At 40.3% G+C, this 24,336-nt stretch overlaps 2 protein-coding genes and 1 long non-coding RNA gene across 4 annotated transcripts; 1 reads left to right on the forward strand and 2 right to left on the reverse strand.

The window, feature by feature from the left end:
- Nucleotides 1-47: 47 nt before the first annotated feature.
- LOC123515837 (S-adenosylmethionine mitochondrial carrier protein-like) lies at nt 48-6,145 on the reverse strand. The gene is made up of 5 exons (XM_045274722.1): nt 6,065-6,145; nt 5,532-5,612; nt 5,345-5,369; nt 533-671; nt 48-132 (listed from the first exon to the last, which is right to left on the reverse strand). Exons 1-5 carry the CDS (start codon nt 6,143-6,145, stop codon nt 48-50), a joined length of 411 nt encoding a protein of 136 aa, XP_045130657.1.
- Nucleotides 5,522-23,414, reverse strand: LOC123515985 (spermatogenesis-associated protein 5-like protein 1). The gene is given in 15 exon segments (XM_045274945.1): nt 5,522-5,612; nt 6,329-6,485; nt 9,365-9,444; nt 11,508-11,666; nt 11,906-12,019; nt 12,199-12,330; nt 12,551-12,711; nt 13,013-13,053; nt 13,055-13,211; nt 13,392-13,614; nt 13,854-14,039; nt 14,307-14,423; nt 20,835-21,106; nt 21,395-22,170; nt 23,264-23,414. Coding segments are annotated over 13 exon segments (2,463 nt in total). The 5' UTR covers nt 22,158-22,170; nt 23,264-23,414; the 3' UTR covers nt 5,522-5,612; nt 6,329-6,427.
- On the forward strand, nt 9,673-13,543 carry LOC123515987. 2 transcript variants are annotated; one of them, XR_006678038.1, is made up of 3 exons: nt 9,673-10,464; nt 11,546-11,729; nt 12,214-13,383. It is a non-coding gene; the product is annotated as an uncharacterized LOC123515987 (long non-coding RNA). The 2 variants fall into 2 exon arrangements; XR_006678039.1 differs by lacking the exon at nt 12,214-13,383 and adding an exon at nt 13,414-13,543 and having other exon boundaries at nt 10,230-10,464.
- Nucleotides 23,415-24,336: the final 922 nt, after the last annotated feature.

Here is a 24,336-nt window from a genome sequence, read left to right on the forward strand (position 1 = left end):
TATATAGTTACAGATACATATGATGTTTTAGAAGCCAATTAGCCTTTTCAATTAGCCTTTTCATACACACCAAAGAAGACTGCTCCACCAACAGTTATCCACAGGGTTCGAGGAACAACACCAGCAAACAACCTGTAAATAAAAATTAAATAAAAAACATTTTGGCACTGAGCTGCCTCTCTCATATTTTCACTTATCTATGTAGTCAACCAATCTTTTGAGATACTTGACAGTACACAAGACATGACTCCTAATACTTTTCTTTTTCAAAGAAACTATTTAAAAAACTTTTAATTTGTTTTGGAATTAATATAAATGTATTTCTTTCCTCACTTTTCAGTCTAAACTTCACCTTTACACATCCCCAAGATGCTATGTAAAGTGTGTGATAGAAGCATGAGACACACCTCACATGCCATACCCCTTTCAAGAACAGTGAAATTTATGAAAACCTTGAACTTCACACACCAAACTGTTAGACTATTAGTAGTAAAGAACCATTTCATTTAACAAAGGTACAAGGATTACATACCCTGATAATCCCTGCTGTTTGTACACAATTCTCAGGACAGTATTTATATTTCCTTTAGCTGCTGTACTGTCATGATGAGCCAACATAATTCTTGTTTTGGCAACATCTAAAGGAGTGGTCAAGGTTGCAGAAAATCCACCTGGAATGAACAGATAGTATATGTATTTAAGGGAAATATATGCATAGATATCTCATGTATTAATTATGGTGGTGTGGTGTGTGCATGTGTATTTACCTAGTTGTATTGTACAGGGTTTGAGCGGGGCTCATAGTGTCCTGTCAAAATTTACCTATTTTTTCCTTAAAGTTATGCACATTATGTGCTGTAACAACTCTATTATCCAATGCATTCCATTTTTCTACCATTCTGTGTGGAAAACTGTACTTTCCAATATCCTCATCCTGATCTTTTCATGTCCTCTTGTCCTTCCATCTTCTGTCAACAGCACCAGGTCGTCTTTGCCTATCTTTTCAATATCATTTACTATCTTATACATTGTTATTAGGTCCCCGCATTCTCTTCTATCTTGTAAAGTTGACAGTCCCATTTCCTTCAATCGTTCTTCATATGAGGTCCTTTAATTCTGGCACCATCTTTGTAGCGATCTTCTGTATCCTTTCCAATTTTCTTATATCCTTTTTAGAGCTCGGAGACTATACCACTGCTGCATATTCCAACCTTGGATGTATCATGCTTGTGATGATTTTTTTCATATCTTTATCTATGTAATGAAATGCCACTCTTACATTAGTCAACATTTTATATGGTCCAAATATCTAGCTTATGTGTTTTTGGGGCTCAGATTTTCCTGTATGATCAGTCCCAGATCTTTTTCCTCTTTAATCTTCATTATTTGTTCCTCTCCCATCAAATAGTTCCATACCAGTCTTCTCTTACTCTTTACATTCTTTTAACACCCAGTCTGATACACCATCTGGCCCCATTGCTTTTCTGACTTCCAACTTCTTATCCAATAAACTTCCAGTATCCTTTTTGTGCATTGCGATCTCCTGTAATCCTTGGCAATCCCATGTCCTACTAGGTTCTGTGAAATCATCTGCAGTGAACACCGTTTTGAAGTTCTCATTCATTATTTCACACATTTCCTTCTCTGTTTGGTATGTCTTTTCTTCTTTAATTATTTTTTCAATTGTTTCCTTATTCTTTGTTTTGCTGTTTATTATAAACTTGTAGAAAAGTTTATGAAAAGTTTGGGTTCATCTTTGCTTTTATTCACTACTTTCTCAATGTTTCTTTCTTCCTCTCTCCTTACTCTAATATATTTATGAGTTTCTTCCACACTTTATCTTTTGCCTTTTTTGCTTGTATGCATCTAGCATTGTACCAAGCATGTCTTTTTTTTCTTAACTAGATAAACAGGTACAAATTTTCTTACTCCATTATATTTTTGTAAGAGTCATATTTCCCTTGTACTGTCTTGCTGTATTACTCCACTCAATATCAGCAAAATAGATCCTTGATTTTTCAAAATCCGCTCTTGCATAACTTAATCTCTCTCCTTTATAGTCCTCTCTGTAACTTATCTCGTCTTCCTTCCTGAATTTACATCTCTAATGTCACATGATCACTTCTCCCCAATTGGACTAAGGTATTGTATGATTGGAGGGGATTCTGGTTTCTTTGTGAAAACTAGGTCAAGCAATGATGGTTCTTCCCCCCCATACCTTGTGATTCCTCCACCCACTGGTCCATTGCATTAACCATAGTCAACTGCAACACTTTCTCGTGCTCCACTGCCCTGCATTATCCATTACTTCCATCTCTCCAGTTTATTTTTTACAGTTAAAATCTTCAACTAAAAGTATTCTTTTATCTCTTCTTATCATGTTATCTAGGCACTTTATCACCTCTCTTTGCATATATATCTTTATGCTCTTCTGTTCCCCATGTATTAGTCTTTGTTGGAACATATGTAACTATAATTTTTTTCTTTAAATCTTCTGTTTTGATTGTTACTCCCATTATTTCCACTTTGTCCTCACCATATTGCACATCCTCCATACATATATTATCACAAACCATTATTAGCACTCCTTCCCCTTTAAACCTTCCTATCTCTCCTCCAGGTATTATATCCCTCCTCCTTAACCCGTATAACGTCAGCAGATCTGAGACTTTGTGATTTTGCCAGTGCTGGCCACATCATGGATTTTTTTTTTTTTACAAAACCAGTCTTAAATGATGTGAAACAAATGAAAATGACAGTCATTCCTCCCAGAACTGACTGGAAGTGGTATTAATTGGTGCGAGATATTTTGCGCTAAGGTTAGCGACTTAGCAAAGCCTTATGTGACTAGTTTATTCGCTTCCTCGTTTCTCACCAGTCGATCCCCGAGTTGGACACATGCATAATATCGTTCCTGAGTTGAAAGAAAAACAACATGTCATGTTTTGCTGTTTGGGAGTGCTTGTGGATAAAAATAGACACGAGATATCGCGAGGAGTGTTGCCTTTCACGGTGCAAATATTTTCCGAGTAATATGTACTTGTTTTTCCTTATAACAAAGCGATTGGAAAATTCTTATTTATGTCATACAAAGTTTTCACTACCACAATATAACAGTTACCAAAAACAACTGAAATGGCAAGAGTAAGTAATGGAAATTACGCTTTGTTCATATTAGCGGAGTTGAGGCGTCAGTTTCCCGCTACACCTAGCTGAAGGCAGCAGAAACTGCTAGGGTTCAGAATTGTAATAAATAAATACAGGAAGCATTCATGTTAGCACAGACGAGGAGGCAGCATGAGCAATGTCTACAGTGCATGATGGCAGTATAATGGTAGGTTTTGAGGACGCAACACCTCCGAAAACACGAGAAAGCTCGCCGACATATCTCATACGTCTCTGACACCCGGTTCGCTCAGAGTAGCCGACGTATCTTGTACGTCTCTGACACTGTACGGGTTAAAGCTGACATGGATCCCTTCTCAGTTTTGATTCAACGATGCACATTACATCGGGCTTTTTTTTCTCTTTCAAATAATCCCTAACTTCCAATATGCTTCATAACAACTCATCTATATTAGTATAAGTCACTTTTAATTTCTTTCCTCCTCCATGATACCTATGGAAATAGGTATCACTTCTTTAGTCTCATATCCAGGACCCTCCAGTAACAATTCTTCTTCTCAATCTCTGTCCTTTTCTAGTTTTTTTTTCCTTAGCTTCACTTAGCACTTTCTCCTTTTCTCTCTCCTCTAGGTTCATATCTCTTTATCCATGTATCTTTGTGTTCAGTATCAGCCAACTTCCCTTTCCTAGCCATAATTTCCTCTACTGCCATTTGGGATCTTATTCTCACTTTCAATGGTCTACATTCTTCACTGTATCTTCCTAACCTAATCACCTTCTCCACCTGCTGGCCCAGTTCTTGCGTGCTGTCTTGAACTTGTTTGATAATAGTTTTGGCCAATTCTCTCTTCTCTTTTTTTCTTTCATCCCAAAAATCACAAAACCTTTCCTCTTATCCACTATATCTCGCACAAGAACTTTTCTCTTTAATTACTTGTATTACAGCGACTCGTGTTTTCCTGAATTTGTCTCTTTACTACCTCTGAAAATTTCACTTTTTATTCTTCCTGTTCTTGCATCCATGCATTTTGTAATTCCTTCAGCATTTCCATGGCAAGGCTTTTTGTCCACATTGAATTCCATCTCCCACTTTTTACTCCATTTCCAGATCTTATTTAGGTCTTCCTGCAGTATTTCACAATCCTCTTTTTGCTTTATAACTGCACAGTTTCGCATCGTCCGCAAACAGAATTATGTAGCTGTTCACTCCCTCTGGCGCCAATACTGACCCCTGTGGCACTCCACTTTCCACTGCTCTCCACTTGGACTTCATATCTTTAACTACCGTCCTTATTTCTCCCCCTCAAATAATTTATTATCCATCTCAATGTGCTTCTTTTTAAGCCACCCTTCTCTAACTTCCACAGTAAGTGTGTGTGTGTGTGTGTGTGTGTGTGTGTGTGTGTGTGTGTGTGTAATTCACCTCGGTCGCCTGCTGGTCACCAAGCTCAGAGCTCATAGACCGATCTTTGGGTAGGACTGAGACCACAACACACTCCACACACCGAGAAAGCAAGGCCACAACCCCTCGAGTTACATCCCGTACCTATTTACTGCTAGGTGAACAGGGGCCACACATTAAGAGGCTTGCTGCTTCCCGGGACTCGAGCCCGGCCCTCTCGATTGTGAGTCGAGCGTGCTAACCACTACACTACGTGGTGTACACACACACACACACACACACACACACACACACACACACACACACACACACACACACACACACACGCCCGGTAGCTCAGTGGTTAGAGCGCTGGCTTCACAAGCCAGAGGACCAGGGTTCGATTCCCCGGCCGGGTGGAGATATTTGGGTGTGTCTCCTTTCACGTAGCCCTGTTCACCTAGCAGTGAGTAGGTACAGGATGTAAATTGAGGAGTTGTGACCTTGTTGTCCCGGTGTGTGGTGTGTGCCTGGTCTCAGGCCTATCTGAAGATCGGAAATAATGAGCTCTGAGCTCGTTCCATAGGGTAACATCTGGCTGTCTTGTCAGAGACTGCAGCAGATCAAACAGTGAAACACACACACACACACACACACACTTACTGTGGAAGTTAGAGGAGAATGTGTGTGTGTGTGTGTGTGTGTGTGTGTGTGTGTGTGTGTGTGTGTGTGTGTGTGTGTGTGTGGCAAGGCGTGGCATGGTATGACATGAAGTGCATGAATCAACCACTACTCCCAAGAAAACAAGCAAAATATACATACAAGTACAAAACATACCTGCAATGGCTCCACACAAGGAGGACTGCCAAGAGTTAACATAATGGCCTTGTTTTTCTGACCAATATTTCTTAAGCCATTCCCAGACAGGAAACTGAATGAGAGAAAAAGGAATTTCCCTCGTCACGGTGCTAAGGTAACCTCGAAACAGTCCTCTAGTTCCTTCCTTCCTTAAAATATCTTGTACCACTTTAATAGAAGAATCACTAATCTGGGCTTGTCTTCTCTGCTTGACAATCTCCATGGGCACTCTTATTATGCATGCAACCTGTAGGAGAGGAAACCTGTTGATACTTCCAGCTATTCCATCCTAAATACATTGGGCAAAATAAAGAATACTAACAAATATCATTTATACATCCTAGTATATATCTATCTGATCTGATACTTTCAAACTGATTAAAAAATGCTTTATTTAACTAATCTAATACTCCGAACTTTCCTAACTATACCAATGAATCTTGGAACTTTAGAGTGCAATAAGTATAGAACTAAAAGCATAATTAGTTTGCAATAAGTATAGAACTTAAGGTATAATTAGTCAAGTATTAAAAGTAATCTTAGGGGTAGTGCTAAAAAGAATAGCATGCAGAGAAAGTGGAAGAAAAATATGGCTTTGTGGAAGGAAAAGGAATGAAAAATGCAATATTTATGAGAGAGAGAGAGAGAGAGAGAGAGAGAGAGAGAGAGAGAGAGAGAGAGAGAGAGAGAGAGACCTACCACTTCCCCAGCAGAGGCTGCCACCATATGCACACCAGGCAGGTAATTACTGGGGACATGACTGCTAAGGATCTTTTTCATGCTCTCATAGGTGCAGAAGAACAAGGCAGCTGAAAGTATACCCCAAACATTAAAACAAAAAGATCACTGATTTCAAAGACCACAAAACAAATAATATAGGAAAAGAATAGTGTGGTGGACAGTGAGGCAAAGTTAAGTCAAAGGAATTCACACTTTGTCACTATTTCTCATCCCACAACACACCATTTGGAGCAGAGGCAAGAGCAGCTGGACCCAGACCACTATAGATGCCACGGAAGCCTCCAGAGGCCCTGAAGCCTGCCTCACTTTGGAGCCGTGTTTTCAGGGTGTCAAGGGGAAACAGAGCAACATCCACGGCTGTGCCTGCCATTCCACCAGCCTTGAATAGTGAGGATTAAATAGGAATAATTACATCAGATATATCATGGTAATAGTGTAGACTTAGAAATAACCCCTGATGATATTGAGTCTGTGCTCTCTAATTTAGATGCGACTTCATCCACAGGCCCAGATGGTACTCATCCCCATTTGTTTAAATCATGCAAGTTTGACCTAACTTGTCCTTTATTTTGTATCTTCCTGAAGTCCTATAATACTAGTTCTTTGTCCTCTATGTGGAAAAGGTCCCTTATTGTCCCTATTTATAGGAAAGGATTAAGACATGACCCTCTCAATTATAGATCTGTGTCCTTGACTTTAGTGCGCGTTGTCTCTTGAACGGCTTTTGTGTAAATTTATATATGATTATGCTGGTGCGAATGATCTACTTGGCAAAGATCAATTTGGATTTCATTCCAAATGCTCCACTGAGAACCAAATGCTTCTGACAAAATGAATATCTCAGTTTTTGGATAATGGTTATGATGTAAATTTAATCTTGTTTGACTTTTCCAAAGCCTTTGATGTGGTTTGCCATACTATTCTTTTGGATAAACTAACTAAATTGGGCATTACTGTTAATGTTCTTGGTTTGATTAAAGAGTTCTTGGCTAGAAGAGTCATGAATGTGGTAGTATCAGTATAGCCAGGCATATGATGTACACAGTGGTGTGCCTCAGGGTTCAGTACTCGGACCACTTTCTTTTTTTTTCTATGTAAATTTTCTGACTCAAAATATTACTACTAGTATGTGAAGGATATGCATTCAATAGAATGAGTTCAAAGATGCTGGATTAAACAGAGAAGTGGCACGAACCATCTCAGCTATTCTCAGTCTTGAGAATACCTTCTTTTATGAAATGACATTATAAAATATTGGAACATCTTTCATGGTAAATGTGCCATATCTCCTAGTGAAATATTCAAGATTGCACATTAGAATCCAGCTGGAAATATGCAGACCATTCTTCAGTGTTAGAAATTGCTCTGTGGAACTCTCTTCCTGGTGACTTAGTTACTATTCAATATCTTCCTTTATTTAAAGTAAATCTTTGTAAACACTTTGATGATAAACTCTGAGTATGTCTAATCCTACTATTCCCTCCAGCCTGCCCATTAACCCCATTTTTTTTTCTGCTAATGATGCACCATGCAGTTATTTACTCAGTAATTTATTAATGAAGTAATATGATTGATGAACTGGCACATTAGCAGTGTGGCTCTACAGGACCTCTGCTGGTCTTTGACTAGCATAAACCAGAGGGTCCCAAATGGTAAGAGAACTAGACAGTATTGCTTAAAATAGAATGAATAAAATAATTTTAAATCCACATATTTTCTTAGAGCTTACTAGTAATAAATTCCCATCAATAGTTTGCAGTACAGAATAATGCATATCTTACCATAAGAGAAGTGACAAAGCTTGGCTCTTCATTACTCATTATTGGTGGATACAGAACCTACTTCTTTTAACAATCAACTGGCACTTTCCTTAAACAAAAGTTTGAAATTAGTATTCTTTTAAATGAAGATTAATTACTAACAAATAATATGTAAGGAATCTATTATTTTACTAAGTATAAGTTAAACAGTATGGAGCAAAGCCAATTCTAAAAACACCTTTATTGTGTAATACCTTAACTTTCCTTAAAAGATTCAGACACACATAAATCTGTCATGATATTTTTAGTACTTCACTATGATCAACATGGCTTCTCTTACCCTTCTCAACATATAGAGATTCTCATTCAGAGTAATTTGAACTTGTACATACCCATTGCAAATTGATTATAATGTTGACAACGATTTTTTAAAGATTTATAATTTTGGGGGGGAACAAGCTAACAAGCTGCAACACCCATGCATGTGCTAGACTGCTGAGCACTAAGGAATGCCGTTAGATGTGTTTGTGTGTACATACTGTCACATCATTTCTGCATGCATGAAAGCAATCATGGTGATTGGTTCTTTTGTTTGAGCAACCAGCCACTGACTAATAAAAATAATACATAATAAATCTAGCCAATCAGAGCAGTTTGTGGAGAGAAGCCACTGGATTTGAATCAGTTTATAGATGATGTCCAAACGAGTTGGGTGTCGCCTCAATTATTTCCATTGTATCGCTAGATTTTCCAATGAGAAGTATAGTAACTTTATATTACTTGTTTAGCATTGCTAGTCAGGTTAGGCTGGTTTGCTTTGGTCAGATCAGTTTAATCAGGTTAGATAAAGTTAATTTGTTTCGAGGAAGATGTATGTGTAAGCGGTGCATGTTGCCTCAACTAGATTTTGTTAGATATGATTAAAAAGTTAGAGTAAGTTTTGGTTAAATAGATAAGTTTCAATAGGCTGACTTGGGTAGCAGTGACCAGTGGTGGCAGCAAGTACTCTCCATAGCAGCAAGTCAAAATTTTGGACAGTTACTTTTGTGGTACTTTGAGATAAAACTATTTTCTTTTGGTAAATTTCGGTCTGTTTTGTATTAATCTTTTATTTTTCATCACAATACAGTACTTTCTGAGGGAATAGACTATGTTTTTTTTGGGGTGGGGAAAAGGGAGAATAAAAAAGAAGAAAAAAGTAGTTATGCTGCGGAAACGAAGTGCTGATTCATTCAAAACAGGTCGAAAACTACCAGAAGAAAGTTTCATCCTGATGTGAAAGTAGGATGGAAGACTGTAAATTTACCTGTCACAAATCATAACGAATGAACCAACTGACAGCAGCATCCACGGTGAGTAAACCACAGCTCCCACGGTGTCCAACATTACTGCTCATGTATCACTAGGTACCTGGCAAAAATAGCAAGGCATCTATAGATCAAATCCACATGCCAAAACCAATATAGAAGCATACATATGAAAACACTGCAGTGCTTACCATGCATTACATAAGACAAATTCAGGGGGGGGAAGGCACCGGCTGATCATACGGCGGCTTCCTTCTGCGCGCTCATGGTTCTGGAGAATGTAAACAGATCACCCACGGCATCATCAGCTGCTTGGCGCCCAGAGAACGGCACAATTCTAATCATTTCATAATACATACATACATATCTAATTTCAAAAATTCTTATTTATTTAGTTTTTTTTTTTACTATTATTTGTTTGTTTTAAGAATAACTCTCTTATTCCTTTAAAAACTTGGGAGCGTGTGGCAATGCCGGGTTTACAGTGGGAAGGATGTGGGGTGCGCAGCCTCAGGGTTACTATCTACCCTAACCTGACCTGAAACGGGCTTAGGCTGCAACCGCAGAACCGCTGCTTCTTAGTGGAAAGTTTACGTGTACCACCAAACACCTAGCTTGTTCTTCACGGAAATTGTATTCTGATTGACACTTTACATAAGGTACATAAATAACACTATACGGACCCCGTTCCATGGCGCAGTACTTATCTAACACGTAACGGTCACTTGACGATAAAAAAAAAAAAAAAAAAAAAACCATAGCGAGGGAAAAGGGTATATCAACGGAGATTGATGACGTTTTTTGCGCTCTACGGCACTGGCACAGGTAGTTCCCCTACCACCCCCAGAAGGAGGTAAAATTTCATTGTCGAATCAATTCCATTCATCCTCATATAAAGTAACCCCTGAATCTCACAGGACTCTGTGACCTCTCTTTTCCTCTCGCCTCTTTAAAGCTTAATTTCTTCTACGAATAATGTCTAGTGTTTAGAATAAAATCCTAAAAAGAGCTCTTCTGTGGTGCACAGGCAACATCTAGCAATTTTCTCTTGCGGCCGTTTTGGATGGTGCCGCTCGCTATTGGCTAGTGGCTCTTGTAGCACAGATTTCTGGATAACTCCCAGACAATGGGAGGTAAAAAAGGGACGCAAGCCTGTCCCGATACGGACCTCATTTAAACACAAATCTCGTTTAAACACAAAGAAAAAAGTTGCTTTACCTCCTAAATAAGTGAAGGAACACCTTTAACAACTGAATATGGCAAGAGAATGATGGAGAGCTGCATCATGGCGGTCAGTCACCCTTCACTTTAAGTTAGAAAGTCATTTGACTGGCTGATATTTTTCTGATTTTTCATTAGCTGTGAAAAACTTATCACGCATGTGCACTTCTAGTAAAGGTTTCAGAATTATGCTCAAACACAAATTTTCTCGAACACCTTGAGATCTGAAACCATTAGGAATAACAATGGCACCTCGGGATTTTAGTGATTATTCTTTTGACACACAGCAACACAAATATCACCAAATATATTACACTGCTTCAGAAATTTAGACAGATAGAAAGTTTCAGAAGGAAGACTCATATGCAGTATACTATGTACAGACGCCATGGCATGGATCAGGAGGGGAAGGTCAAGTGGGTGGAGCTTAAGACTTAGTTCTTGAGGTGGGTGAACCAAAGGAAAATTGAAGCCTTCACCTGGTGTGAGGCTACTAAGTGTTGCTACTGAGAAATCATATGGCCAGGATTTGCAATGAGTCAAGTGCTGGAATCTGTACCCTCCAGCTGCCTCTCAACCCAAGACATCATAACAGCTGGTTGAACTAAGCCAAGATTTATGACCTTTGGGACTACATAAATTATGCAGAATGTAGTACTATGCCTCTATGATAAAGACAATCCTACCCATTAAAGAAGTCAAACAGAGACAACAGTTTGACAGACTAAACTGAAAGGTTATAGGTTAAGAAAAGGTCATAAATATTGAGCACATTTGTTTCTACACCATGTTCCCTGGTGTGAACAAGCCTACACTCAAAGTTCTAATTATAAAAAATAGGAAAGATGACAGCTTGCTCAACAGACTAGTCAGTGAAAGACATCCACAGCTGGCAGTTAACACTTAAATCCCCCTGTAAAGAGATTTCAGCCTGGGGAAAAGGTACTGAAAACTTTACATACATATAGATATTTTAAAAAGAGGTCTATGGGTTAGAATATCCTCTCTTTTATATCAAATAATCAAAGAATTCTACATGGTCTGTTCTCCCATACTCCAATACTTCTGATTATTCTAAATAAACACACACACACACAGTCACCTGCCACTAACAGCCTGCTTGAAATCTAGGTATGCCTTCATCTCAGCAGGTGTGAGGGAAGGTGCAAGTGTGTGTCGGGCAGCCCAGAGATGCTTGGCTTTCACCACCACCACCACCTCATCTGCAACCTTCTCCACCACACCACACTCACGCAATGCCAATACCAGTGCCTGGGAATAGAAACAGTTCCACCTTACACAGAAGCAATATGTTAACCTACACACTGGCACCTAGTAAGTAGAAAGCCAAGATTACAATACCAAATTATTTAAAAAATAGCTTAATGAAAAGACAATATATATAAGAAAGAGAAAATTATGAAGAGAGAGAGAGAGAGAGAGAGAGAGAGAGAGAGAGAGAGAGAGAGAGAGAGAGAGAGAGAGAGAGAGAGAGAGAGAGAGAGTATTACTTTTTGCACCAAGTTCTCTAGTTCAGCTCCAGTAAATCCTTCAGTTTCTTTGGCCAGTTGCTGTAGTACCTCCTCTTCCTCCTCCTTCTGTAGCTCCATGCCCTTTGTCTTGGCCTGGAACACAAAGGGTGGTCAATGAAAGCTGGTAATTGACTCACCACTAACTGACAATAAAATTAACATCCCCATGAGAACATTGAAAACAGTCCTCATGAGGGAGTTAAGCTCTTCAAACTGTATTTAACCGGAAACCTCTTCCTCTTTCCTTCTGCTGCTTTTCACCTCTCCTTCACCTTCAATATATCCAGCCGAGCCTCAGTGTCTGGCAGTGGAACAAATACTAGCCGGTCAAACCTCCCTGGCCGTAGCAGTGCTGGATCTAGGGCTGAGGGACGATTGGTGGCGGCCAGAACCAACACTCCATCCTAAAGAAAAAGGGAATATTTAGAGGGTGAGACTGTCATATAGATACATTGACAGACACAGATTAATAGACAAATGAGATAGAGATAGCTAAACTGATTGATAAGCAAATAAGAAATGGATATACAGATTGACAGGTAAGAATAAATAAGTTATCTTACAAACAAATAGATAAACAAGCAGATAAGCAGAAAAATAAACAGATACTCGTAGACCAGAGACCTGTGTGCCAGTAGTGGTGGTATTGGTGTGTGCCAGCAGAGAAGCACCTTGCAGACTGGTGGCACTGACCTCAGCCCCATCCAGTGCCTGCAGGAGTTCATTCAACAGACTCACTGCTACACTGCTGCCACCATGAGACTCACGAGACCCAAAGATTCCGTCTGGGATGAAAATAAGTGTAATAATTAGATGTGGTGATAACTGTAGTTGTGAATGAGAAAATGGAGGAAAAGCATAGTGTTATTTTCAGAGAAGAAAAAGAAAAAGAAAGGAATGCTAAAAAAAAAGAAATAGGAAGGTTCATGTAAATATTGAACTGGCATCACATTATCATTATCAGTCAAAGAATGAAGACAATAAAATACAGAGAAAAGAGATTTTAGCTTCATCACTGCATGCCACCAAAACCTGAAGAGCAATTGAAGAGCACCCACAGCCTGCAGTAGCTGTCTCAGCACTCACCAATCTCATCAATGAAGAGCACTGTCGGTTGAGCAAGACGCAGCGTGGAACAAAGCTGCCACTCTCTTCTCTGATTCTCCAACATATGGTGAGAGGAGGTGAGCTGCTGTGGCTGTAATGAAGGTGCAACCCCGGGAAGCAGCAAGAGATGCAGCCATACGGGTCTTGCCGCATCCTCTTGGCCCATACAGCAGCACACCTGTGGAGGATGGAGGGCAAGATGCTGGCAGACCATAAACAAAATCTCTATAACTTTTAACTTCCACAAACTGATATACTGAGCACACAAGCTAACATGTACGCGTGCGTGTGCACAAACACGCACGCACGCACACACACACACACACACACACACACACACACACACACACACACACACCTCTAGGCCTCCTCAATTTCAGAGCATTATAGGCCCATGAAAACTGCAAGTGCTGTGTGAGGATATTATCAAGAAGATGTCTGGTGTGGGCAAGGCCAGCTGGGGCAGGAGAGGAAACAGGTTTGGCTGTGATGAAGTTGAGTGTCTTATGAAGGCTTGGAATGATGGAGGAAATAGCTTTGGTGAAGACTTCTGTGACTGACTGTTTGGTGACAGCAGCTTCCTGTAAATGTTATTGAGTTTGTGTTAATACTTGTAATGTATTAAAACATAAATTACAGGCTAAAAATAGGTACTCTTTCATTTTATTTGTCAACCTCAAGCTCATATTTTGAAGTGATTTGCTCTTCCATTAGCACTTTTGTCAAAAGCAATAAGATATTAATGAAGAGGTAAGAGAGGAAAGTAAAAGTAAAGTTGTTTTCCTATCACACAATTAAATGCACAAACACACACACACACCTGACAGTCAGACAGATGTGTAGCAGCAGAAGCAACCACAGCCTGCAGGTCAGCCCCCACAAAGCCTGGAGTGAGAGTGGCCAGGTGGGGCAGGTCAGGAGCAGGGCAGTGTGTGGGCAGAAGGGCTCGGCAATGCACGGAGAGAATACTCTGCCTCTCAGTCCGACTTGGGGCATTTAGAAGAATCTGGTGGTGGGAGTTGTGACAATAAAAGTATACCACTACTAGCAGCAATGACAATGATGAAAAGATCGTTCACAAATAAAAACAGACCAATCTCCAAAAAAGAAAATGTAAGAGTTTTAAACCTATACATCTATTAATTCATCACTATCTATGTATCAATTTACCCTCATCCAAATCCATTTATCTATCTATTTTCTATATGTTTATCTACCAGTTCTATCTTCCTTTCAAATAACTGCCAATCTATCCATCTTATGAACAACTGACCTCAATCTCCAGCCGACCTGACCTCCTGACGGCTGGGTCAAGATCAAAGGGTCGGTTGGTGGCGGCCAGCAGGGTCAAGTTTGGGAGGCCATGACACTCATCCAAGGCAAGCAGAACCTGGCCAGAAAATGTTGTGTAGAAGTAGTGACAGTGGTGGTGGTAGTAGAAGTATCTATAATAGTGGTGGCAATAGAAGTAGTAGTAATAGTAGCAGTAGTGATGGTGGTGGTACTAGTAATAGTAGAAACAGTGGAGGTAGTAATTGTTTTTAATTTCACATATGCCATTAAACTATTAAATATTTGCAGAGTTCAAAGTGATTCATTACATTTGCTTGGTTCTTACACTCACTCTCTCTCATTCCCTTTTCCTGATAAAAAAGAAAAGAAAAAAATCATTGGATACTTAATTTTCCTTCACTAATTCTTCTTTCTATCCCCTTGTCTTTTTCTACACACGTGCACACACACACACACACACACACACACACACACACACACACACACACACACACACACACACACACACACAAAATTGTTCTATAGATTCATAAATGGAAAAATTAGGCAAAAAGAAACAATAGAAAGGTTAAAAGGAGAGAACGGGATGGTGGAAGACCCAAAAAGTATGGCAGAACTATTAAATAAAAAATTCCAGGAGGTCTTTACTAAAGAATCCAAATTTGAGAGGCCACAGGGTAATAGAGAGACAATCTATATGAAAGAGATTAAAGTAACCAAGCTTGAAATAAAAGAGTTAATGAAGGAACTGGATGAAGAGAAGGCAATGGGACCGGATGAAGTCTCAGGCAGAATACTGAAAGAATGTAGGAAGAACTAGCAAGTCCTATATACAACATCATAAAATGCTCAATAGAAAATGGAACAGTGCCAGTAGAATGGAAAAGAGCTGAGGTGGTTCCCATATATAAGAGGAAGGAAAGAAGAACCTTTAAATTACAGACCGGTATCACTAACTAGTGTAATATGCAAGATGTGTGAAAGAATAATAAAGAAACAATGGATCGAGTTCCTTGAAGACAACAAATTAATATCAAATAGCCAATTTGGTTTTAGAAAAGGACGGTCTTGTGTAACTAATTTATTGAGTTTCTATTCTAGAATAGTTGATAGAGTACAAGAGAGAGAGGATGGGTTGACTGCATCTATTTGGATTTAAAAAGGCGTTTGACAAAGTGCCACATGCAAGATTACTGTGGAAGTTAGAGGAGAAGGGTGGCTTAAAAGGAAGCACATTGAGATGGATAGAAAATTATTTGAGGGGGAGAGAAATAAGGACGGTAGTTAAAGATATGAAGTCCAAGTGGAGAGCAGTAGAAAGCGGAGTGCCACAGGGGTCAGTATTGGCACCAATACTTTTCCTCATTTATATTAACGACATGCCAGAAGGAGTGAACAGCTACATAAATTTGTTTATGGATGATACGAAACTGTGCAGAGTTATAAAGCAAAAGGAGGATTGTGAAATACTGCAAGAAGACCTAAATAAGATCTGGGAATGGAGTAAGAAGTGGAAATGGAATTCAATGTGAACAAAAGCCATGTCATGGAAATGGGAAAGAGTGAAAGACGACCTGTGGGAATCTATAAGATGGGAGATGGAGTAGAACTGGAGAAAGTCAAAAAGGAAAAGGACTTAGGAGTGACGATGGAAGAAAACAATCAACCAGTAAGCCATATTGATAGAATTTTTAGAGAAACATATAATTTGCTAAGGAATATTGGAGTAGCATTTCACTACATGGACAAAGAAATGATGAAGAAATTGATAAATACTATAATAAGACCCAGATTGGAATATGCAGGAGTAGTGTGGACCCCTCATAAAAAGAAACACATAAGAAAATTGGAGAGGCTACAAAAAATGGCTACAAGAATGGTCCCAGAACTTGAAGGGATGACATATGAGGAGAGACTAAAGGCTATGGATCTACCAACCTTGGAACAAAGAAGGAGAGAGGAGACCTGATACAAGTCTATAAATTGATCAACGGAATGGACCAAGTGGATAATGAGAAACTGATCCTGAGAGAAGAATATGACATCCAAGCACAAGATCGCATAGTAAAAAGCTGAGAAAGGAAGATGTCTGAGAGATATTAAAAATATAGTTTCCAGAGATGTATTGAGACGTGGAACAGTTTAGATGAAGAAGTAGTGTCTGCAACGAGTGTGCACACTTTTAAAGTAAGATTGGATAAGTGTAGATATGGAGACGGGCCACACGAGCATAAAGCCCAGGCCCTGTAAAACTACAACTAGGTAAATACAACTAGGTAAATACACACACACACACACACACACACACACACACACACACACACACACACACACACACACACACACACACACACACACACACACACACACACACACACACAAGTCCATGAAGTTGGTATGAGAGTGTTGTAATAAGACTGGCTGCCAGCCATCAGCTGGTTTGTTTACAACACACACACACACACACAAAAAAAACACACACACACAAAAAATGGAGAAGAGCGCTTATGTGAAGAAAATTCTGGAGTTGGAAGGTAAAATTGAAAACTGTTTGAAAAGTATGGGTGCCTGGAAACGAGTTATGACAATGTAATGAAAGAGTGTGCCGATATGAAGAAGGAAAATGAAGCACTGAAAGAGGAAGTTAAGCTAATTAAAGTGAATTGCGAAAAATGTGGAGAATCTCTAGGAAAAGTGATGGAGAAGCAGGCTGAATGGAAAAAGTCAGGAAGTGGAAAGAAAGGAGGTAAATTACAAAGTTGCAAGTCTGGAAAAGGAAATCAAAGAGTCTGGGAGAAAACTTTGGGCCTTGCTGAAATTATAGATCAACAGATCATAGAAGAGAAGATTGCTGAGAAAGTGGTGAAGGTTATTAAGTCAAATGAGACATTGGTGAGGGAAACTGTAGACAAAAAGAGATGTGTGGTGATATTTGGTGTGGAGGAGGATAAGACACCGAGTAAAATGGAGAGAGAGAAAACATAAAAAGGTGATAAATAATATCATTAATGTGGTGCAGGAGGAGGAAAAGACCTAGTACAAGAAATAGAGGACTTCCATAGAATTGGAAAGTTCACAAGAGAAGGTATGAGGCCAATAAGAATCAAACTTAAGTCACAAAAGGATGTAGATGAATTGGTGGAGAAGTCATGGAGGCTAGCCCAGCAGGAAACAACAAGGAAGATTTGGTTGAGAAGAGATCTCGGTGAAAAGGAAAGAGAAATGTTAAATGAGTTGAGAAAGGAGGCTTTGAAAAAAATGAAGAGAGGACAGAAGAGGAGAAGAAAGAGTTTTTCTGGAGAATCTTGGATATGAGACTGAGGAAGTGGTTCATAACCCAGAAAAGTACAGCAAGAAAGGACTAAAGAAACTTACATATGAGCGGAATGTAATGTATTCCAACATAAATGGAGTGATATCGGGATTTTAGAACTCAACGATTACTTGAGGGACAAGAACCCAGATATTGTGGGTCTTACTGAAACAAAACTGAGAGAGGGAGAAGACCTGATGATGGTTGGAGAAGGAAATATAATGTTTGGAAAAGAAATAGAGTAGGTAAGATGGGAGGAGGAGTGATGTTGCTGGTTAAAAAGATATAAAGGTGGATCAAGTGAAAGAAGGTATGGGAAAGGCAGAAGTGCTAAAGATCAGAGCAGAAACTAATGAAGGAAAAAGAGGCACTACATAGTGGTGTACGTACCACCTAAGACAAATGCATGGTCAGTACAGGAATATGAAGAAATGATAAGTGATACAGGAACATGTCTGGAAGAAATGTTGGGTGGCTGTGAACGAACTATAATGATGGGAGATTTTAATTGTAAAGAGGTGTGTTGGGAGGACTGGTCAATGGAAGGATCAGAGACAACATGGGGAAATACACTATTGACACTGGCAATGGAAAATGTGTTAACTCAGTGGGTCAAAGAAGATACTAGGTTTGGAGGAGAGGGAGCATCGTCAAGACTGGACTTGGTCTTTAGTACAGAGCCAATGGTCATTGAGGAGATGAGGGTGGAGTGCCCTTTAGCAAAGAGTGATCATGCAGTTTTGGAGTTCAAGGTGATAGATGAAGAGAAATCTAGAAGAAATGAAGAATATAAAGTGGGAAGATGGAATTATGCCAAGACAGATTTTGGAAACCTAAAGAAATTCTTTCAAGAGACAAATTGGATGAAATTCAAGAGTGCTAAGGAGCAAATGAAAAGTGGAAGGAATTTATAAAAATATACAAAGAAGGTGAGAAAAATTTGTACCAATAAGACAACATAGAGAAGTTGGAAAGCAGGACTGGTTTAACGATAGATGTGAAAAGGCTAGAACAAGAAAAGAGGATGCATGGAAGAGGTGGAGAAGGAAAAGACGGATTAAGCAGTGGGAAAGTTACAAAAGAGCAAGAAATGAATATGTGTTGATTAGAAGAGAAGAAAGAAAGAAACAAGAAAAGGATATAATTGATAAATGTAAAGACCAACCAAGGCTTTTTTACAGACATGTGAACAACAACATCAAAAATAGAGAAAGTATTGAAAGTTTAGAAGTAAATGGAGTATGCAGTGAAGATCCCAGGAAATGGCAGAGGCTATGAATGGATGCTTTCGGAAGGTATTCACAAAGGAGACTGCTTTTGACAAACCACTGGTAATGGAACAGAAAGGGATTATGAAGGAGTTTCAAGTAACTGTGGAGGAGATCAAGAATATGATGGGGAGTTTAGAAGTGAGAAAAGCTGTGGGACCTGATGGGGTATCAGGATGGATTTTAAGAGAATGCAGGGAGCAACTGGCAGAAAAAGTTTGTGAAGTAATTGATGCCTCATTAAGGGAAGGTGTAGTGCCCCAAGACTGGAAAAGAGCTAACATTGTCCCAATCTATAAATCAGGTAACAAGAGAGACCCATTGAACTATAGACCAGTGTCACTTACAAGTGTGGTAGCTAAGATGTGTGAGAGGGTGGTGAAGAATAGATGGACAGACTTCTTGGAGAAAATGACATACTTTGTGAGTGTCAATTTGGTTTTAGAAAAGGGCGTTCATGCACGACAAACCTGATATGTTACTATTCGAGGGTGATAGATGTAATACAGGAAAGAGATGGTTGGGCTGATGGAATATATCTGGATTTAAAAAAGGCCTTTGATAAGGTACCACACCGGAGACTGATCTGGAAACTTGAAATGGTAGGAGGAGTGCATGGCAGTTTACTAAAATGGATGGAAGACTTTTGGTAGGAAGAGAAATGAGAACAATAATTAAGGACAGACCATCAGAATGGGGCTTGGTGGAGAGTGGAGTTCCACAGGGATCAGTGTTGGCACCAGTAATGTTCGCGGTCTACATAAATGACATGGTGGATGGGGTGTCCAGTTATGTGAGCCTATTTGCAGACGATGCAAAATTGTTAAGAAAAGTGAGATGTGACAAAGATTGCGAACTACTCCAGGAAGACTTGGACAGAATATGGAAATGGAGCTGTACATGGCAAATGGAGTTCAACACGACAAAATGCAAGAAAATAGAGTTTGGCAAGAGTGAAAGAAGAATCAGGAGTATGTACAAGATAGGAAATGAAGACATAAAACCAGTCATGAAGAAAAAGACCTTGGGGTGACAATTACCAATGACCTATCGCCAGAGAGACATATAAACAAAATAATTGGAGAAGTATTGAACTTATTGAGGAACATAAGAGTGGCGTCAGATATTTAGATGAAGAAATGATGAAGAAAATAATTACTGCAATGATAAGACCGAGGCTTGAATATGCAACAATACAGTGGGCTCCGAACTTAAAGAAACACATAAGGAAACTAGAGAAAGTACAGAGGGCTGCAACAAAAATGGTGCCTGACTTAAGAGATTTGACTTATGAAGACAGACTGAAAAGAATGCAACTTCCGACCCTGGAAAACAGAAGAGAAAGGGGAGACCTGATAGCAATATACAGAGTGATGATTGGCATGGAAAAAATGGATAGGGAAGATCTGTGTATGTGGAATGAAAGAATGTCGAGAGGGCATGGGAAAAACTAAAATGGCCACTTATAGGAGAGATGTGAAAAATATAGCTTCCTCATAGAAGGGTGGAAGCATGGAATAGTTTAGACGTGGAAGTGGTCAACGCAAGGAATATTCATGATTTTAAGAAAAAGCTGGACATTAATAGATATGGAGACGGGACAACACGAGCGTAGCTCTTTTCCCGTATGTTACAATTAGGTAAATACAATTAGGTAAATACACACACACACACACACACACACAGTCCTACCCGAAGATTGGTCTATGAGGTCTGAGCTCGCTCCGTAATGGGGAAGACTGGCTGGGTGACCAACAGGCGACCGAGGTGAATTACACACACACACACACACACACACACACACACACACACACACACACACACACACACACACATGACAGCTCGCTCCGTACACACACACACACACACACACACACACACACACACACTTTCTCTTCTTTTTCCACCTTCTACAACCTCCCCATACCTGTGAGGTCAGCCGGAGAGCCGACACACTGGCATCCTCTGTCCGAGCCCGACACAAGCCATCGATCTCATCTATGAACAACACACATGGCCCCTCCTCGCTCAGGGCCACAGCTCGCTCCACCACCTCTCTGAACCTCCTCTCTGCCTCCCCCTCATATGGTGAGACCAGTTCGGCCGCAGCTGTTGCCACCAAACATGCCCGGGTCTCTGCACACAGCTGTCGAACCAGGGACGTTTTGCCACACCCTGGTGGGCCTACCAACAGCACACCTGCCAGTATATTATGAGAGAATTTAAATGAATACAAATAAATACATAGAAACAATATAGGTGGAGATAAATAAAAACAATACAAATGAACACAGTATGCACAATTGAGTATAAATAAGTAGAAATTAATAGAAGTGAATTTCAAAACAGTAACATATTAGAAAAGAGAACACACAAATACACACACAAAAAGAGAGTAAAGGAAGCAAAACATCACCACACCAATGTAAGAAAAATATCACCACAACTACAACTACAACTAACAAAAACAGCATAAACAATCCCCACCTGAAGGATATGCAACACCCACTCGGCCAAACTCCTCCCGTCTGGTCCAGGGCTCGGTCACAAGACGGCGCAGATGGGCAAGGATGTCATCTAGCCCTCCCAACTGAGCCTTGCAGCGCACTGACAGCTTCCTGCGATCCTCACTCTCCACTGACACCACCTCCACCCTTGTCCCAGCTCCTACTGATCCTACCTGACCCAATTTGACTCCCTTACAACTCTTGACTTCCACCAGGATCACGCCAAGGAGGTCAGCCAAGGGATTGCTGGGTAGGTGTATTTGTGAGTTATTTGTTAAAGCGTAGAGAGCTAGGAGGGATTGTAGTGATGACAGAAATGCTGGTTTGTTCTTATGGTAACTCAATACATCCTTCACTGTCTTTACTATAACTGCGACCTTCACTACAGTTACTTCCACAGCCTCCAAAGTGGTGATATCACTTGTGGTGAGTGTGTGGACATCCAATGGACCAGTACCTTCCACCACACAGTTACATGCAACCACCTGCTGGCCATAATCACAGCAAGAGTCAATAAGAGGTGCAGCACGGCATATCACAGCTGTTTGGGGTGTGAGTTGTAACTTGACATGCCCACCAGGCCGTCCCCCAATGGTTAGTAGCAGCGGTGCAGGAATGAGGACACGCTGCAGGTCCCTCACACCACTACTCTCCACACACGTCACCACAACTCTCCTCTCCTCCTCCATCACCTCTGTCTTCTTCATCACTTCCTTTCTACTTACACCTCTTCCATGTGTCATCTTCTCATGTTACCTAGAATTATAAAGTGCATTAATGACTAACATTATTAATTTCTGTCCTTTACACAGGTAACGGTTAGAACATAAACCCGCACACCCACCATCACTACCGACTGTGACATAAAAGAATACTAAATGTAGGTGGATAGATTTGTCTCATAATAATAGTTTTGTAAACATTAATTTTGAAAACTAAAGAATTTTTCAATTTTCTAATAGTGAATATGCATCTCAACCCATTTCTCCACACTGATGAATACTGAAACTCTGATTTTGATTTCAATACAATTTATGTGATGCAATAAGTGATGTGTTTTAGCAAAAAATATACTTATCATTAAACTGTGAAAAGTTGAGCCCTTAAGTGTGTAAGACTTTAAACTTGAGCAACATATATACATGCAATATAAACAAGTAGCATCAAGAAACACAATGACACATGGGCACTGTCTTAATATAGGGGTCCCTTCAGCTGTCCTCATTTCACGGCTCTCCCTTCATAGCTCTTTCACTCACCTGACAGGAAATGGAAATGGAAATAATTCCACTAGGAGCCGCAACAGCTTAGGTCATATGACGTAACTAAGATCGACGGGAGAACACTACATCTCCCACTGGGTAACTAGGTTTGGCAAGGATTCAAACTTGGGCCACCTAGACCAGAGGCCCGAACACGAGCCGCCTTAACCAACTACGGCACCCAGGTCCCCCTCATCTGACAAGAAGTGGGACTGAAAATATGATAATCAAAACTAATCTAACCTAACCTAGCTGGCATAATCTAACCATGCTATTGGTCAGAAGGGTTCTGAAGAACACGCATCAGCGGTGCGTGTTACCTTGACTAGGTTAGGTTAGCTTAGCTAAGTCAAGGGTCAGGTTAGGTTAGTTTGGGTTATCATATTTTTATTCCCATGTCCCGTCAGCTGAGTAAAAGAGCTACGAAAGGAAAGCCAAAAAACAAGGACACCTGGAGGACGTCTATATTAGCACGGTGCCGACACATGAACACGGCACATGAAAACAACAAACACATGATTCAGAAAACACTACTCAGCATAAGGACAACATGATAGAGTAGCTCAGAGGCACCCATGGGCACTCACACACTGTTTTGTTCAGGAAGCGTGTGACTGGTTGAAAAATGTGGGAAATTGAGTCTTTCTGCATCTGACATAAAATCACAGCGCGTTTTGATTCTCTTGCTCTTAATCTTGAAGCTCCAGCAGGTCAGAATACCAACTAGTGTTACATAGAAAACCAAGCGTTGAAAGGAGAAACTCAAGTAAATATCTTTAATCGCAGTTTTATTGCCGCTGTCTTCTCTTCCTCCTCTATTTCTGCAGTTTTCGTACTCCTCCTCGTCTTATTTACACTGCAAATAACGCAACAGCAACAACGACAACAATAAGAAGCGAGCAATGACAGGTCAAGCCCATTCTTGCTCCCCTACTTCACGCCTCAAACACACCTTCTTTCAGACATCACGATGTTAGAAGACTGCCTTTTCCTTCTTTCGTTCAGATCTGAGCCATTACTGCAATGTTAAGTATCACACAGTCAAACACAAGGGCATTTCAGCATCTCATCCACTCAAAAAGTCCAGCTCACATTGTCTATGTTGATGCTGCAGTCGTATTAAATGTCTCTCAGTCAAAATACATCCCGGGAACACATAGCATAAAAGACATGGTGACTTCTTGTGGTGGCGGAATCCAATCACGGCAACCAAGGTAAGCTCATTACGGAAGTATACGACTATCAAGAAGTGGCGGAACAAACCATAGCATTGTTAAGCGGGAGTAGCGATAAGTATGCAGGTGTGGTGGGCGGCCAAGTGTCCTAACAATGCAGTGGTCGAGGTCAGCGAGACGGGGCGGGCCGCTTAGCTGGTATTCCCGAGTTCCCGCGCGGCTCAGCTCTGCGTCATCACCAAGAGCAAAGGACGACCGAGGAAGTTTATTATTTTTCGGCGGTATCTGTTGGTCGTCCTGCACACTGCATGCCCATGAGTACTGGCGCGCACACACACACACACACACACACACACACACACACACACACATACGAATACATTATTAACTAATTATATAGAGGTTATTTTGGGCTTACTCTCTCTGTCTTTCTTAAATATCAATCGCTTTATCCCCAGTAGCACCAACACCACCACCACTACCAC

This window comes from Portunus trituberculatus, chromosome 40 (assembly GCF_017591435.1).
Source record: "Portunus trituberculatus isolate SZX2019 chromosome 40, ASM1759143v1, whole genome shotgun sequence".
In the NCBI taxonomy this organism is placed as follows: Eukaryota; Metazoa; Arthropoda; class Malacostraca; order Decapoda; family Portunidae; genus Portunus; species Portunus trituberculatus.

Excerpts from the sequence above, each read along its gene's own strand:
- LOC123515837 (XM_045274722.1), bottom strand. The coding sequence starts at position 6,145 with ATGAAAAAGATCCTTAGCAGTCATGTCCCCAGTAATTACCTGCCTGGT. Across the intron at positions 5,370-5,531 it reads GTGATTCTTCTATTAAAGTG|TCCTCCTTGTGTGGAGCCAT; the intron begins GTACAAGATATT and ends AACTCTTGGCAG. Across the intron at positions 672-5,344 it reads CTTGTGTGGAGCCATTGCAG|GTGGATTTTCTGCAACCTTG; the intron begins GTATGTTTTGTA and ends TGTTCATTCCAG.